This window comes from Eptatretus burgeri, chromosome 14 (assembly GCF_056783735.1).
Source record: "Eptatretus burgeri isolate ZD-2024b chromosome 14, Ebu_testis_v1, whole genome shotgun sequence".
NCBI classification, from domain to species: Eukaryota; Metazoa; Chordata; class Myxini; order Myxiniformes; family Myxinidae; genus Eptatretus; species Eptatretus burgeri.
The window spans coordinates 46,188,085-46,206,700 of record NC_140974.1 but is presented as its reverse complement, the minus strand read 5'-3'; the positions used below and the strand labels follow the sequence as shown (position 1 = coordinate 46,206,700).

General features: G+C 43.8%; 2 protein-coding genes across 2 annotated transcripts in view; one reads left to right on the top strand and one right to left on the bottom strand.

Moving 5' to 3' along the window:
* The window catches only part of LOC147013087 (von Willebrand factor A domain-containing protein 7-like), a 107,362-nt gene that overhangs the window by 2,546 nt on the left and 86,200 nt on the right, over positions 1 to 18,616 (bottom strand). The window contains exons 14-17 of the mRNA XM_085854654.1: positions 12,118 to 12,322; positions 10,737 to 10,833; positions 10,194 to 10,414; positions 4,021 to 4,129 (exon numbers count right to left, since the gene is read on the bottom strand). Coding sequence (XP_085710780.1) covers positions 4,021 to 4,129; positions 10,194 to 10,414; positions 10,737 to 10,833; positions 12,118 to 12,322 — 632 coding nt within the window. The remainder of the gene's footprint in view (positions 1 to 4,020; positions 4,130 to 10,193; positions 10,415 to 10,736; positions 10,834 to 12,117; positions 12,323 to 18,616) is intronic.
* The window catches only part of LOC147013088 (uncharacterized), a 121,757-nt gene that overhangs the window by 27,142 nt on the left and 75,999 nt on the right, over positions 1 to 18,616 (top strand). The window lies entirely within an intron of this gene.

The following is an 18,616-nucleotide window of genomic DNA, read 5'->3' as shown; positions in this document are numbered from 1 at the left end:
GCTCACAGCCAGCAAAGACATGGATATCACTGCCAAGATAAGTGAATCTCTTTGTGACCAAAACATCCTCACCACAAACAGGTACAGACAGGACAGCAGCATCCAAGATGTCATGGAAAATCTGCATCTTCGTTTTAACCCAGGAAACCCGAAATTCCAGCGGCTCCAACTCCTAATTCAGCACCTTGCGGGCTAGAGTCTCCGCAATGATGACTGCATCATCTGTGAAATCAAGGTCAGAGATATTGATATTTCCAAATGATGCACCGTGGCTTGATCTCTCCAACATCCTCCTCAGAATCCAGTCCATACAAGTTCTGAAAAATGTGGGGGCCAGTACACACCCCTGACAAACTCCAGTAACAACTGGAAATAAGTCAGAGATGGTACCACCACATTTCACAGCACTCTCATTACCAGAGTAGAGTTCAGACATCAGATTTATCAGATTTGGTGGCACCCCACAAAGACCAGGAATCCTCCAGAGGGCATCCCGATTCTCTGAATCAAACGCTTTACAGAGATCAACATAGGTTGCAAGCAGCCCCTGCCGAAACTCTCATCTGCATTTGGTGAGGACCCGAAGAGCAAGGATACGGTCAATCGTTGACCTCTTTGGTGTAAAGCCTGACTGCTCTGGACGCTGGTGCTCAAGCAGATGGTGGCGAACCCTATCAAGAATTATCCAAGCAAAGACCTTGCCCAGCACTGAGAGCAGCGTCACCCCTCGGAAGTTTTGCAGCTCTGGCGATCACCCTTCCCTTTCCAGAGAGGAACAACAAGGCCCCTTTTCCAGTCAGTTGGGATGACACCTGTGTTCCAGGCAAAGCACAAAACTGCATGCAACAACATGAGTACAGCATTTCCAACAGCCTTGAGAAGTTCAGCATGGATGCCAGAGATCCCAGGAGCTTTACCCTGTTTCACCTGGTTCATCGCAGCCTGTGTTTCTACAAATGAAGGTTAACCACAGTTGACTGGAGGGTCAGCAATTGGGATAGCAACACCTCTGACATCCAACTCGACAGCTGGTGGATCAGCCTGGTACAGCCGCTCAAAGTAACCGGCTCAGCGGGCCTCCACTTCAGACTCGTCTGTCAAGAGCCCACCACCCTCTGCTCTAACTGCAGTGCACCGAGGGATGGGCTTGGAGGAACGCAAAGCGTGAATTCCCCTGAAAGCAGGATGAGAATCACTTGACTGCAGGTGATGCTCTACCCCCTCACAGATTCCTCGCACAGAGGCCTCCTTGTCCACCTTTAGTGCACGTACAGTTTTATGCCTCAGCTCCCAGAGCAGCTCAGCTCTGCCATTCAGCCAGTAGACCAAGCAGTTCTGGATCAACCTCCAGCGATCATCAATAAGGACATGGTCAATCTTCTTTGCCACACTGCCAGCGTTGGAATCCCAAGTCCAGTGAGGAGCTTGTGGGTGCTGAAACCATGAACCAGCCACGCAAAGTCCATGACTTCTTGAAAAGTCAAAGAGCTTAGTGCTATTCTGGTTCACAGTTCCAGACCCATGGGGACCAACACATGTCTCATAACCATCCCTATCGTTCCAGTTGATGCATTGAAATCCCTCAAGACTAGAAGAGTATCTCATTAGAGGCACTGACCAACCACAGACTCAAGCGTGGCATAGAATGCGTCCTTCACGGTGAGATCACTCGCTTCAATCGGAGCATATACAAAGACTAAAGAAACGACACCCAAGGAGTCACGAATCCTGAGTCTCATAAAACGCTCGTTGACCGGTGTTACCTCAATTATCATTGGAGTCAGCTTATTGGACACATCTGCAGCAACTCCTTGGGCATGTTAACCATCAGAGCGACCAGACCAATAGTAGGTGTAACCACGCGCCATGATCTTGCCGCAATCTGGTCTCCGAACTTCAGAGAGTGCTGCAATACCGATGTCCAAACGCTTGAGCTCAGATGTTAACAGAGACAGGTGATCATCCTCTCTTAGGGATAGGACATTCCAGGCACCCACCCGAAGGGACATCCTCAGGTTAACCCAAGGAGACCAGCGTCTGGTGAACGACACCTCAGCACCACCCTGACACACACTACCGAAATCTGACCCAGGAAGGTTACCCCATGCTTTGTTCTTCATCCTGCTGGGTGTCCATATCATACACCCTCCTCACCAAGAAACTTGGTGGGTGTGGAAGTTGGATTATTAATTGAATTTATAATAACGCAAAAATGCAAATTAACTTAGTTTAGTGTTCTGAGAAAGAATTTAATTAATATATGCTGAGAAAACTAGGAGAGGGCAGAATACACACATTCCTCTGAAGTCGTAAACAACCTTGCAAAACCTTATCGATCTGATGACCATCTGAATCAGCAACATGTCCCCCCCCTACACCCTTTCCTGTGCTATAAGCAAGCTCCAAAACAGACCAATTATCCTTCTATGTTGCAATTTCAAAGTTCACAAAGTTCCATCTGTTATCCAGACACACCCTGGTAAAACTGTATATATACACTCAATATTCTTTGTAAAATTAAGTCTTCAGCTTGCAACGATGTTGCAGTCTGGGGCCTTCCTCCTCTATACAGGAGTGTCTTTTATTTTACTGAATAAACAGCTTGTATTGAACTAAAGTTTTTCTGTCTTAAGGTGGCCAGAAATTGCTCCCACATGGGGGAGACTGTTTAGTGACCACTTAGTATGAGACCATGGAACAGGTTAGTGCAGGTTTACATGGTACCTGTTGCAAGTCACAGACAAATCTGACCTGACCTGACAAATTGATGACATAATCAAATTGATGATGACATAATCCAATTCACAAGAGCAAATGAAGCTTCATTGCCTCTTTTTCTTTTTCTCTCTCTGTTGATGAACTGGATGGCCATTAAATTGGGTAGTAATTAAGCTGAAGGCACTCATCAAAACTTCCTTCCTCCACCCCCCCTCCCAACCCCCTTCCACTGACTGATTGGATGATCTTTGGTTAAAATGGCGTGGACCCATAGTTTGGAAAGGCTTTGGGATTGAAGGGTTCATGAATATATATATATATATATATATATATATATATATATATATATATATATATATATATATATATATATATATATATATATATATATATGACCCACCCACATCTCTCACCTGTGAATGGAGGGACCAGCCAATCAGCTCTCACCTAATCAACTAAACCCAGGTGGCTCGGATTATATAAATAATTGACCCCTCCCACACTCCTCTAGCTGAAGAAGCTGCATAAAGCAACCCAAGAAGACTTACACAAGGTAAGCGCTATGCTCTTTCGAACCCTTCCTCAAGTTCCTCAACAACGATAAGGACGTTCACACAGAGTGCACACATGAGAATCCCAATGCTATACACCCCCCTCAGCTACCGGACCGGTTTCATCGCTTATTGGTGAATCATCAGCGATAGCGTAGACAGCAATGCATACCAATGACGCTCTCAAGCATGTACCACGTGCAAACATCAAAAGCAGTCAATATATATAAAAAAAGAAAGATCCACCCACATCTCTCACCTGTAATGGAGGGAAAATAAAGGTGGAAAAAGTCTGATTTAATGCAATTTAATTCCAGGTTATAAGGCAACAAAAGGTGAAAATTTTGAAAGAGGGTGTAGACTTTCTAAAGGCACTGTACTTTGGTTTGTAGTCTGCAATGCATATGTTCAGTTTTGTCATGTTTTGATGTATAGTGGTGTTTTTTTTTTAATTTGGAAACAATGTTGGCTTGTTGTACAATGACTGATTAATTGTTGTCTGTACTGCACAATAAAACCTGTGCATTAAAAGAGTTTAAGAAGGAATGCTTTACTGGAGAGGGGCCTTTCAGGCCACTCTGTACATTTGTGGATCTTGATAATTTGATTTGCTTGTTGGTGTTACTTAAATATTCTTTTATGTACATTTAAAAATCAACAAACCCTTTATGACAAAACGTATTAAATAAGTTTTTTTCTTTTTCTGGAGGAAAATCTCTTTTGAATTTGGAAAACAATCTGTAAATCTCACCGGGTGTAAAGTTGGAGTTCGCTCTTTGGAGTTGTCCAGTGAGATATCTTGTGTATTTCCATACATATCATATATCTTTAGTTCCACATAAGGAAAGCAGCATGAAGAGCTGTAATAAATATGATGTAAATTGTCATTATTATTATTATGATTATGATCATTTATTGGATTAAATTTCCTGATTGAGGAAGCCCTCATCACTGACATCTCAAAACAAAGGGTGCATGCAGGACACGATGTGACCCCCCCAGGCTTGATTGTAAATAATATGCTTGGACTAAATTTCATCACAAATATTTCTCATTTCAAAGATAATGTGGAAGCATTTACCTCGACACAAGTACAACTAGAAAACATCTCAAAATGCAAAGCCAGTCCACGTCTGAGAGGAATGAGGGCGATACACACAGTTCCGAGGTTTGTACTGGTGCAACTTAGGGTGAATGCCACAAGACGTGAGCCGGTTGATAAAAATGGCACCACCTCGCTGTTCACCAAACCAGGTGAACCCAGATGCACCCAATGATGGCCTGGCATGGAGGATCGGTGGCAGGTAACCGTTACAGAGGAAAACGGAGGAGCAGAACAACAGAACAACCACACGAAGGGACAGTAGACAGCACCTGTCATTCCATCCTGCCTCCAGACTGAACTTGTCCTTCCACCCCTTTTTGTATACAAAGTCAAGGTTTGTGGAAGAGCAAGAACACTGAACGAATCAGGATGCAACAGAACAAAAGGAACAGTAGATAGAGGTGGGTGGGACACCAACAGTACGGTTGAAGGACAACATAGAGGGAGGGTTGGACAAATAATGGGTGTGCAGAGGAAGGGGAGGACGTACAGGGTGGACAAGATGGGAACAAAATTAAACTCTTCGGAAGGAAGGGGTTAATAGGAGTATAAAAGACAATGGGTGGTGAACAGTTGTCTTCAAGACCTGGAGGGAAGAATTTTTAGCTCTTATACGAGTCTCGACAATGTTTACAAAAAAAAAAACAAAAAAGAAAAAGAAGAGGGAGATTGAAGAGAATGTGGAAGTTCGTTCCACAGGTGGGGAAAATGAGGAACAAATGAATGGGGATGAGCAGTGATTCTGGATTTTGAGAGTTTCACCAGAGAGTTGAGAGAGAAAAGCAATAGCCAAACTGAATCAACGGTGGACTGCACCTTGCAGAAACCTAAAGGGAACAAAGCACAGAAAAAGCAGAGGGTGTAAGACCAGAAAGGAGGCAAGAGAAGACAGAGAGACCACAACCTTTCTGTGATGGAAAAGTGAGAGGCCCATTGACTCAGTTTAATCGCTGGAGATTCAAAAGTCTTCAAGTTTTTGGTTTCCATGGCATCAAGCTGAGTAAAGTGTGAGGCAGGGGAGCCAGGCAAGAGAGGAGAGCAGTACTCTATCAAGCTGCAGTTTAAGGCCTTGTCGGTGGATAGGAGTTCAGGTGTGCCAAGGAAGGACTTTGTATGATGGAGGATGCCCAATCGACAACTGGCTTTGGAGACAAACTTTGAAATGGGGTTTGTCCAAGAAAGATCGTGGCTGACAGTGAGACTCAGGATTTTGAGTGGCTGAACTTCCTCAAGAGAATGATTATAAGAAAGTAGATTGGAGGGTTTGCCAGACAATCTTTTCAGAGAGGGAGAGGGAGAGGGAGAGGGATTTGTCTGGAGTAAAATACATATTCCAAGTGTTTGACCAGCTTGTGACTTTTTTCAAGTTCTGAAGAGAGGGGTGAGGCTACTGCCTGCCTACCTGAAGAATGAAGGATATTATGGTACAGCGTGGAGTTATCAGCAAATCGATAAAGGGGATTTTCCAGAGAGTCATAGAGATTGTTGATGCAGATTTTGAATAGGACTGGGCCCAGAACACTGCCTTGGGACACTCCAGCCTTGACAGGGAGAGGAGATGAAGGATTCCATTGAGAGCCACAAGTTGGCTGCAAGAGTAGAGGCAGTCAGTAAGCCATGTGTGGAGTTGGCCTTGGATGCCATCGGCAGACAGTTTGGAAAGTAAGGCAGGATGCCAGACTGCATCATAAGCACGAGATATTATATGTCTGGGCAGACGGCATTGATCTCATGTCTGATATTGAGTGTCTCTATCCGTTGATGGGAGACAGCAGCAGCATGCGCAAGGTAGAGTGACCTGGTCTGAATCCAAATTGGAAAACTGAGGTGAGGCCTTTGGAGAAAAGGAAGGATTTCATATCAAATGTGATGATAGATTCCATGACCTTGTTGGCGATTCGAAGTCATCTAATGGGTCTGTTGTTAAAGGGATCAGTTTTTGCAATGTTATAGTTAATGTGGTGATGCTGGCTAATGGAAAGTTCACAGATCAAGTCAGTCTCATGGAGTCAAAGAAGTCCTTTGCTGAAGTGCAATGGTTGGTGAGAGACGTAGCAAGACACAGCCAATTTGCATAGTGATAATTGAAATCACCACATATGAGGAAGAGTGGTTACCAGTCAGACCATGTTGTCTGAGAGGGCGATGTAGATGGAGTTGACACTGTTTGGATGATGGTACAACACACAAACAAACAAGAGATGGGATCAGAGGGGAAGTCACAGCCAAAGGTACTCATGGGGGTTGGGAGGTGTAAGATTAGTCCACGGGCAGTGAGAAATTGAGCTAATGATGTAAAAGGCCACTCAGCCACAAGGGTGTAGTTCAGGCCTATCAAATTGGAGGAGGAAATAGCCAGGGAGAGACACTAAGGAGTCAGGGACATCCTGTGGAAGGAAGGATTCTGTAAAACAGATGATGTCCATTGCACTGGAAGAAGTTGAAAAAATGCCAATGTCTTTATCAATTATGATGTCATATTACAAATCGACTGAGAATTCCACAAACATGATTTCCAAAGTGCATGACTTTGGAAAAGCAAAAATGGGGTGGAACACAGGGGGAGAAGAGAGGGGCTCGGACACAGGGAAAGAAGCAAGGAGGGGTGGGGAGTGAAAGAAGCAAGGAGGTGGGGCGCAGACACATTATTGGGGTCGGCCAAGCAGGGATTTGGGTGGGGGAGCCTGGAACGGGTGTAGGGAAATGCAGGTGTGAAGATGACGTGGGGGAATGTCATTGTCAAGGAGTTTCCCATCGTAGCCCCCACACAATACAAAAAGGGTTGGATTTAAGGATTCCAAGGGGGGAGAGATGAGGACAGACATCAGGACTGGGATGGCAATGATATGAACATGATGGTGCATGAAGCACGAGTTTACGAGTCATGCAGAGATGGAGAGGGCATGGGGGGGGGGGTGAAAAGGGAAGTGGACTTTGAGGAATGCGTTTGGAAAGAAGTATTTTGCAAAACGGAACATTCTAAAATTGCTGTTTAAAGAGGTTTAATTTGATGGGGAGAGGGAAGAAGAAGAAGAATATGAAGAAGAAGAAAAGAAGATTTTTTTTGTCATTTTATTTATTTAAAAAAAAGAAGGTATAAGAAAGGAATTAAAGTGAGGGTGGTGGATAATAGGTCGGAGATTAATTGTAGAGACATCATGGGCATGGAGAAATAGGTGGGGGGGGGGGATGGGTAAGCCCAAAAATTATCCGAGTGTGTGAAGAAGGATCAAAGTAAATAGAATGAGCATGAAAGAACAAACAGGAGTGAGCACTCAGTATGATGAACAATCAACACAAATAGAGAACATAAAATCTACAGCAGCACAAACCAATCCAGAACAAATTATTATCTTTTTGGAAGCAGATAACTTGGAGGGCAAAGAGATGTGACCATGGCCAGGTAATCAGAAACGGAAGTGGAACATTACCCCTCCTTTCTATACAGTGGACTCTTACCCAACCTTGCTGTATTCTGCATAAAATACAAACAATTTGTTGGGTTGACCGAACATGTATGGTGTTTGAATTCAGAACAAGTAAAAATATTGGTGTGCTGCAAAATATTGAAGAACAAAAGTTACACTTATATTGTTGCGAATTTGGAAGCTTACTACACACAACAGCCAGGTCCTATAGATCAGCTATATCGGTATGTATGTGTTTCTAGTTAGGGTCCCGTCCTATGTTTAATGGGTGTTTAACTGTACGTGTGCTGTGAATTATTTTATAGTTAGGATTTTTACATTTTAAACTTCAACAACAACAATGCCCATCTTCGCTTCTTCACCATCGGCCTTTCCCACGCGCATGCATGTCAAGCACAGCCGTGGGCGGAGTCCAATGTGCTAGGCGGGGTTTCTTTGGACGTTGGCGTCTTGGATTTCGCTCCAAATACGGGCATGGCGCCCCTCTCAGCCAATCGGAGGGGTGCGAGCACGTCGGCCGCCTCTTGGCCAATGGGGAGCCAACGCAACATATTGCTGATCGGCCTCCTGATCGAGGGGTGGAGACATGAGCACCTCCCCCCCCCCCGACCAATCTCGGACGGCCGGGGGATCGCCCGTTACGCCTGTCCAATGAGCAGGGGAATGACACGAGATGGATCCCTCCCACCTGTCAAGAAAAAAGGGATAACTGTGCGGGGGCGACCCGGTGAGAGTCTTCCCGCCGTGAATCGCCTGCCTGCGAGCTGGAGGAGAATCGCTTGCCTGCCTGCCTAGCTGACTTGCTTTGCCTGCCTCTTTGCCTGTTTTGCCAGTGGAGCGTGCCAGCGCCTGACGCTACCCTCCGTACCTGGTGCTTGGAGCGGCATCCTGTTGACGATCTGGCCCGGCGGGACTCGAACCCGCGAGAACCGCACGAAGCGGGAAGGTCCAAGTCAGACTCTTCCCTCCAGCTCACCTTCCCTCCAGCTCACCTTCCCTCCGAGCTGGGGCTATCAATAAAGGCCGCGGCCACCATTTCCTTTTGGGGGGTGTGTGTGTCTGTGTGTGGGCCCGTCTTTTAAGTGGAAACGTTTAAGTGCCGTGTGTGTAAATTGCATTACTTTTATTCGGTTAACTCTGCCTTCTTGCGTGCTCCCCTGCCCCCTTATAAATAAATATTCCTTTTGTTAAATGTTCCAGCTCGTTACTGTGTTTTTAATTGGCTTGGCACGGTGTGTATTAAGAGATAGCGAGGTAAATTGTTCATTCGGTCCGATGGGCCTTGGTAACCTCCGCTCGGGTTACACACGGTTCGGGATCGGTAACGGCTCATTCCGCTTGAGGTCCGTCGAGGGTGTGAATTCCCCGGTAGCTTTAACCGCGTGGGTAATTAGGTATATCGAAGTTTGGCAATTGACCCTACCCCACGCGGTCGAATTATTGGCGATTCATGGTCCAGTAAGGGACCCGTGCCTTTTGGACTTATCCAGAAGGCACGACCTCAATTCCGGTGTGTTCGGTGGAGCCGACTCTACTGCTCCCTCTAGCGGTCGTGCTCACCACCGATACCCGGCCCCGCAACAATATCTCATAACCATAACATAGCAGCAGCATTGTTTGTGATAATGGCTTGGTATGGATGGTGTTAGTATCCATTTCCCTTCAAAGTTGATCACATCATAGTCACCTTTTTTGTGACATCGGTATTGTTTATGCACCAGCCATCTTGTTCATGTATCGACGACCTCATTTATATTTCAGCGACCTTGTTTATGCACCACTAAACCTCATTTACACATCAGTGGCCGGGTTTATATGATGGTCATTTTGAGTCGACATTCTAAATTACAAAAAGCAGATTTTCCTATATCACAATACGATTCATTACGTGACAAAGATTGTTGTAAACAATGATGGCCTTGCTTACTATTCGTTTCTGTCCTTACTATTCAGATCAGCATCAACGTCTGAGCAAAAAATATTCTCAGGACAAAAAAAAAGTTTCCTTATTCTGAACTGGTAAGGAAACTTTCTAGTTTGTATACCCTGTTACAAACAATTGGGGTCAGAAGTGCTAGTTATTGGTCACCACTGGCATCATGGGTGAGACATTATATGCATTGAACTTATCCTGAGAAATATGCCATTCAAAAAGAACGAGAATAAAATACAGTGCAGTATATCAGTGAGCATCATCTTTTAAATTGACAGACAAAGAAACTTGGTAAAGTAGAAACAAATACTAGAGGTGAAAGGCAATTCAGACACAGAGATGACTTAGCTATCAATAAGATAAAGACAGGAAGTTAAGCTGATGCAAGTTTTGCTAAAGATTAAAAAACAAGAAGCTGTTAAAGAAAATACCAACAATTTATTAAATCACATGCTCACCTATACTTGCCGACCATGACGTCACCTTCTTGCCAAGTGTCCACAACCACTTGATTTCCGTGAGTGACAGTGACAATCAGATTAGCCTTGGATTGTTCATCTTGAGCCTTAAACTGCAACTCCCAAGGGTATGTTGAACAGTTTTCTCCATGCTGATACTCCTTTGTGCAGTTGGCAGGTGATCCAGTAAAGTTCACAATCGGTGGTTCAGTGTCAACAATCTGAACATGACAGCAAGGATATCATAAGGTGTAACTCCTCCCCCCCCCCTGGTTTCCTTTTTTTGTTTTGCCTTTGTGGCTTTTAGCTGTCCTTGCATGTTATATCATAACAGTCATGAATGAAAGTACATGTACAAACCAGTGGAGAGAAACAAAAGATGGAAAGCATAACTAAAAACTGATTTGCTTGTGCTCATTGCTTTCAGAAGTAAGTAAAAGTCATGTATTATGATAAAATTGATCTTGTAAAAAGACAAGATAGTTGAAAATAAGAGAGAGAGGAAAAAAATCTTTGAGGTGCAAAGTAAAGAAATTTACTTACGAGAGCATTTTGTGGGATGGTCGTGACTGCAAATGTGAGATAGTTGTAAGTCTCACTGGTACCTTGTCGTGGAGTTTTTACAACAACTCGTACCAAACTAAGAAAGAGAGACATGATGTCAATGAGCACAAAAAAACCCAAAAACGATTATCCTTTGTTGAAGATGATTCGGTGCATGGATTTGATCCTGGATATCTGTGTTACAAAATTGTCTTCCATGCTATAAATGAAGAAATTATGAATTATGAACAAATTAAAAAATAACATCTGATGGACATTTTGCTTTTTCCCCCATTTCTGATCCTGGTGTTTAATATTTCAAACATATACATGTATGTACTTTCTCAAATATATGAAATGGTTGCTGCCTTTTATAATATTTTACTGATTGTCTCATGACGTGGAAGCCATCTTCATTCCCATTCACGGGGGGGGGGGGGGGGGAGGATCCAGAAACTTTTTAGGTGGGGGGGGGGGGGTTGACTTCAGGTTAACATGTTCTCATATTGTGAAATATACCACCAAGCCTTATTCAAGTCAATGTAATCATCGATAATGTAAGTCAATAATCATCGAGGAAAACCCGGTGAATTTATCCACAGCTAGTAGTGTCCGACCATAAATTTACTTTCTCCACAGGAAAATTTGGGACTATCGAGCTACTTGATGAAAAGGCCTCAGACCTGTCACTAACTGATTCGAAAGAAAAGCTGAAGATTTTGGAATCTTTGCGCCGGATCTTGACAACAACAACAACAATGTAAATACACAAAATGTTTCCAATACAAATCAATGAAAATATTGAACGGACAAGCACAAAATGCGGCGAAATGACCCCGAGCATTACACCTAAACTCATCATAGAGGATTATCAGATCATTAATTATAATAATAGACGACGTAGCCGCTGAAACTTTGAATCACCTGGTGAAATAGTTCAGGATTGTACTGCACTTTGCTGTGCCGAAAATGTTGTCTTTATCTTCGGAGCCATAACTAATCACTTAGTCGCAGGGATTAATACAGAACCAGCGGAGAAAAGTATCGCGGCTCAGATTAATTGCCGAATGAAAGCAAAAGATGTGCGATTGCCGATTGTCCAGTGATATCTCACATGACGATCATGTGACATAATTGTAATGGCAGAGGGGAGGGGGGTTCACGTGCACCCGGTGAACGAACCCCCCCCCCCCACCCCCTGGATCCGCCATTGATTCAGGTACCCATATCAAATTTGGCCACTCAGAAAAGTCCATGCCAACCTGTAACCTGCATTGAATTGATTATATAAAACCACTCATAATCTTCAAGCATGAAATAAAAATAACCACCAACAAGACATTGCACTGAATTTTTAAACACCATCTTTTTGAAGGATCACCTGGATGTGTGGTTGTTAAATTCAGCAGGTGCAGAAAATGTCGAAACTATGGTTATGTTGTGACCCTGATCGAGGCTGATGGTTTGTGGAGAATATGTAGTCAGCAGATTCAGCTGGTCCTTTACGTCGATGATGAAGTCATCGTATGTACCGTCATTGGAAAGCACGATGGAGACGTTTATCGATTCACCTGGCTTCATCATTGCTAGGTAGAACAAAATAAGGTTTTGGTCAATGCACAGTGATGAAAAAAACGACATTGCTCAAAGCAGATACAACAAGAAGATATTAAAGAATAAAACAATGTGTAAAGAAAGCACTCTTTAGCAGATTGAGTGGCACAAACTCTGTGCCCACTTTATGTCTTCAAAAAGTTGGCATGAAACCTGCAGGAGAGGAATCTCTCCAAAAGATAACAACTCATAGGTGGCATTGTTCAAGCCAGCGTTTAGAAGATCCCGTCTTGGACATGTGCTTCTCTGTAGATAAACGTGGTTCTTCTTACTTTTTGAAATCAGTTTCTTTTTTCCATTTTCCCCAGCATTAGTCTATCTAGTAAGAAGTATACTGCAATTATCTTTCAATATTATTGCTGCTGTAACTTGGATATTTCTGCCATTGATAAAGATTATCTCTCTCTCTCTCTCTATCGAGTGCAGCCTGTGGTTGCTGGTTGCATTATTGGTTGGGACGCGGTTATGCCGCTGATGCAGTGTCCCCCTTACCAGTACACTGGTGCTCATTTTGCCAACCTCAGGAGGATGACAGGCTGAGTCAACCTCCTGGTGTATTTTTAATTCAGCGGCCAACGGGGCTTGAACTCAGGACCCGAGGATCCCAAGCCACCACCCTAACCACTAAGCCAACACTAGGCTTACGATAAAGATTATGAATTATCGAAAATGTTTGGATATCCTCACAAAGATGAGTGGGATAGTATTATCATCCTCACAATAAAAGTTAAGCACCAAGAGTTTTAAGGCTTGTATTGCTTTTGTGGTGCATTCAAATATGTATTCATATTAAGGATGAAGAGCACTGGCAGTACATTGATCTGTACGCTCCATAAATAAAACATGATGTTAGTGGAACCCAAAGTGAAGTTGTTATGCAAAAACAGGAAAGCTGTGGGAAATTAGAGTGCAAGTAGTAGGCAATGACCTCAGTCTACAAGTTCATAAAAGTAGAAATGGTTTCAATAATGTGACCACCACTGACCCCAAGTCAACCACATCTTGTCATTGACAAAAAATCAAATAGTCTAGAATCTCTTGATGTTGCTGTGGGATGCTGCACCATTATTTGACCAGTGCCACATTTAGTTCATCAAAAGATTGCAAACAGCTTGTTTGTGAACCTGGCGATCACAAACAAGACTGTCCTAAGCATGCTGAATGAGATTTAAGTCCGGATATAATGCAGGCCAGTTCATTTGAGTGATGTGGTACTGGGGTGCAGCTGTGACAACAGGTGGATGGGCGTTTCCATACAACGATGAAGTAGGGACCTTGTTGTTGGGCCAGAAGGACAACTGCAGGCATAATAATCTCATCGTTGTATCATGTATGACATCCAGATATGTCATAGCACCCCACCGAATGATGACAAGATCAGTTCCTCAGCCAAATTGGATGCCGGCTCATCAGATTGCTCCCCTCATATCCATGACGCTGCCGAATGGCACAACTAGTAAATCAGTCCGCACCTTGTTTCTCAGCTCGAGCATATCCATCGAAGAAGTCGAGGCAGAATATAGGTTTGTTACAGAACATAATACTGTGACATTTGTCACCCCCGGATAACTCCAAGAGGACGGCGCATCTTTAAAGACCACAATAGCCAGTCGCCCCAGAACTTCCTGCAGGACCCCACACCAAGAGTTGTGTTACCATAGAGAGAAGCTTGAGTATGAGTGAGTATTGTGCCTGCAGTCACGTAACATATTAGTTGGCCGAGCTGAACCAATGTTGCGTAACTGCATCTGCAATCTTTTAGTCGATTAAGCTGGTCAACTATCAACAGCTCCCTTACATCACCATCAAACTGGGCAGGATAGGTCAGGACACAAATTCTTTTCAAACAGGGTTTTTACTGAAGCAACACGTATTTACAGGCAAATTCATAAGCAGCTTACAGTCATATATCTACAGGCATGTATACAATTCCCCCTTATCCCCTAAGCAACACCCGTGCCATCAGATCCTTATTCTGTCACTTAGCACTCTAAGTTACATGGTGCCAAACATGCATCCGATCTGAAGAGAGATGGGTTATGGGGAAGATGGAGATGCGAGATAAGGAAAGAAAGAGGAAGATTGGGGAAAAGACAAGCCCCTGCACACATTGTGCTAACTCGGCTGAGTTAGTGCCACCTGAAAGTTCTGGCTCCAACCTCCCACTGCTTTGGAATACCCCCCCCCCCCCCATGTTCCACTCTGGCCCCACTCTCCACGTGGTCACTGTATCAGTCCTCTCCATGGGCCCAGTGAGGTCACTCTCACGGCATGACCTTGGCATGGATTTTGGAGGGAACGCCTGGGTGATGACGCAGTGAAAGGGTCTGGTGATGAAGCCAGCTAACTCAGGTGGAGCAAAGATGTGAAAGGGCAGAAGGTGAAAGGTGAGTGAGGAAGGTGAAGCAAAAGAGACAGAGAATGAAGGATAAAGTGAAATTGATAGATAAAGAACGAAAGCAGAAGTGAAAGTGAGAGAAGCAAGGCAACAGAGTGAAGGAACAGAAGAAGCCGGGCGGACGGGAGCCCAGACTGCTCAACTCCAAAATGAAGAAGCAATAACTCTGAGCAAGATTGCAGAACTGAACTGAACTGAAAGCAAAACTCAACTGCCTGACTCAGGTGTCTCTCTTTTATTCCTCACTTGCCTCCCCCACTGCCCCTGCTGTCATTGTTGGCTTACCAGCCCAGAGGGTACCTCACCTCTGCCCGTGATTGACACCTTTGCCACCTTCTGCCCACTAAAATGTGGGATTGGTTACCCATGGGTTGGGTGTGGTACGACGCTGGAAAATATTTTGGCGCCCTGTAATCCCAACAATGATTGATTGGGCCACCTGGCACACAGCTCTTGACATGGTTCCCATCAGCTGGTTTGAGGCAGTTTTGGGAGCTTACCAAAGAGGTTTGAAATGGAGGGCAGTGCTGTTATGCTGAAGGCAGGGAGTAGATGACTGCTGCATTGAAGGCAGTGAGTAGATGACTGCTGTGCTGAAGGCAGGGAATAGATGACTGCTGCATTGAAGGCAGGGAGTAGATGACTGCTGTGCTGAAGGCAGTGAGTAGATGACTGCTGCGCTGAAGGCAGGGAGTAGATGACTGCTGCGCTGAAGGCAGGGAGTAGATGACTGCTGTGCTGAAGGCAGGGAATAGATGACTGCTGCGCTGAAGGCAGGGAGTAGATGACTGCTGAGCGTGTTGTGTGCACTGTGTATGAAATGGATGTGTACCACAGTGTAGAAGCAGAAAAGAACACATATCGGAGATCTATCTATACACTCACAATGCATATTTGCTCACATGACCATCAGACACTTAACTTGGCAATATACTCTGAAATAACTAGGTTTAAGCGATGAGAGTATCTATCTTTACCCCCAAGGATCAAAAACCATTACAATGTTATACCTTTTTGTGTTTTCTTAATCTCTACAAGAGTCAGGCTTGTGGAAGAGCAAGGTTAAATTGACAGAGGAGGAAGCAGGGGCCAGAAAGAAAGAAAGAAAAAAAAACAGAAAAGGTAGCAGGGCCAGAGGAGGTAGTAATTGGGCACAACTAACGAGAGAATAAAACAAACAGAAAAGGAGAAAAGAGAAGGGTAATAACTAGCCAAACCAGCAAGATGATTACATTTGGAAGCATGAATGGGAGTAGTAAAGACCATGCATCAAAATGGGGGATGACATGAGATTGTGGCGCACTGCCTGTTTGAAGCCCTGGAAAGAACGGCCTTTAGAAGGTGGTTCCAGAGACGGGAGAAGTGAGGAACAAAGGAGTTGAGGTGTCAGCCTTGATTTTGGAAGTTTAATCAGAAGGGAGTTACAGGAAAAAATACATGCATTCTTGAGTAGCTGGGTAGGGTAGGGACTCAGAGAAGAGGGAGCAATATTGGAGAAGAGGTGATTAAAAACAAACAGAAAGGCCTCTGATCTTCCTCCATTGCAAAATGAACAGAAATACATTGGCCTTGTCACAGGAGGGTCCAATAATGTTAAGATTTTTAGATTTCACAGAATCCAGGAGACAGATGTGATGCTGGGGTGCCAGCTCATAGGGGAGAGCAATATTCCATTGAGCTATGGCTAAAACTCCGCTGATTTTCCAAGGAAAGACTTGGATTGATGGAGGCTGCCCGATCTGCGACTAGCTTTGTCGACCAGCTTTGCTATGTGGTTGGCAAGGAGAAGTCACAGGTGATTGTGAAGCCTAAGAAGCTATAATCTTTTCCAGTGGCTGACTATGGAGATAGGTGGGTTCGTTTGATGATCCTTCCAGAGGAACAGGGTGAGACATTGAAATTTTCCAGGAAGTAAAGAACATGTTTGACCAGAACAGCATCTATTCAATTCTGGATCAGCAGACAGTGAGACAGCTGCAGTATTCCTAGCAGTGGGATAGGGCACTTTATGACACAATGTGGAGTCGATCTGAAAAAGGAAGACAGGATATTCCAGAGCATCTTCCCTCTCAACCCATTAATATAGATGAGGAACAAGACTGAGGACAAAGCACTGCCTTGGGGAACTCCAGCCTCCACTGCAAGTCGGGAAGAGAGGGTTTCATTTATGGTAACATATTGGCTCAGTTTGTGGATGTGGTCAGAAATAAAGGAATGAAGGCAGCTTTGTATGCCACAGGCAGAGAGCGTAGCAAGCAAAGAAAGATGACAGATTGTGTCGATTGAATGACTGGTGCAGAATACAAACTCAAGGTCAGAGATCAATCAGCCTGCTTGAAAACAGGAAGGTCGACATCAGCAGAAATTATGTCTTCCATGACTTTGCTAGTAATTTGAAGTCAGCTCACTGGTTTGGAGTTGATAGGACCTATTGCCCAGTCTTGGGCTCAGATTGCGAATTCATGGATGAAACAACACAGGGTAACTCTAAATAGACAAAACGGCAATTCATTTACGACAACCGCAGACACAGTGAGTTTGCAACGATGTCGAATATTAGCAATTCAACTCACCAGATTTATGAAAGTTATAGCTACAGGGTAATACAGTATATGAATAGTCCCATGTGTGACAGATGCTCGTTTCTCGATGGAGGGCGGTCGTAGTCAGGCTGCATTAGGTAATAAAGAGGGTCTTTGGGGTCGTAAGGAGTCTAAAGGAGTCCAAAGTGTTGAAAGGGTCTTAAAAGGACAAGAAGAGTAAAAGGACTAAAAGTGATGAAAAAGGAGGAAAAGGACTGTCCCCTCTCTGCCTCCCAACCTAACTCCTTGTCCTTTCCTCCCCCTTTCTTTCCTGTTCTTCAAAGCAAGAGGGCATTACTGACATTAGGAGGTTAAAATTTAATGAAGAGGTTAAGTTAATTAATGATTAGGATCAAATTAAATTAAGAGTTTAAATTAATAGGATTAAGAGGTTAAAATTAAGTAATGAGAAAACATCGATGACGGAATCTCATGATATGTGATGGACATACAAACACAGATTACATTTTGAGTTAATTGGCTAATTTATCTTACCACTTGGATGGAAATGAAACGAAATGTCTCCATTAGTTTTTGCACGTCGATGTCATGAAAAATCATGCCGAGTTTCAAAATGATACGTTAAGCCGTCTCAGAGGAGTAGGGGAAAAAACGAAAAATGTTAATGGACCATTGACTGATGGAATGAAAGGACTGACTGACTGACTGACTGACTGACTGACTGACTGACAGACCAACTGACTGAAGGACATTGTTATGGCTTTAACAACTCTTCTCAACTTTGTCGGAGACAAACTAAAAATAATGATATGGTTCAAACATGACATGCCCTGGAACTCGTTACTATACTGGGCTAAGCAATATTTGGCAAATGCAGAGTTAACCAAATTGGAGGATGTGGGAGTTTACATAAAATATCACATTAATCCATCTCCACCCAATGAAGTAACGGCTCCTCCAAACTTGGAAGTTACGTTGATCAAACTGCATCCCACGCACCTGCCAAGATCGATTTCATCTATCCTCTGTGCAGTTATCTACTTCTAAAACTCAGACAACCTGATAGATGTGCAATTTACAGAGCACATCATGTTTACTCTTCACTTATCAACAAAGTATTGTGATGCTGGTTGTGTTTTATTTGGAAATTTTAATCAGCTTATAATATAGCTCCTTTCCTGTCTGATAAGCACTATCATCAAGTGGTTGATAAACCAACTCGAGGAACGAACGTGTTGGATAAGATTATTACTAACATTAGTGACTTCTATGGAAATGTGCAAATTACCTCGCCCATAGGTTTGTCTGATCATAACACTATACTT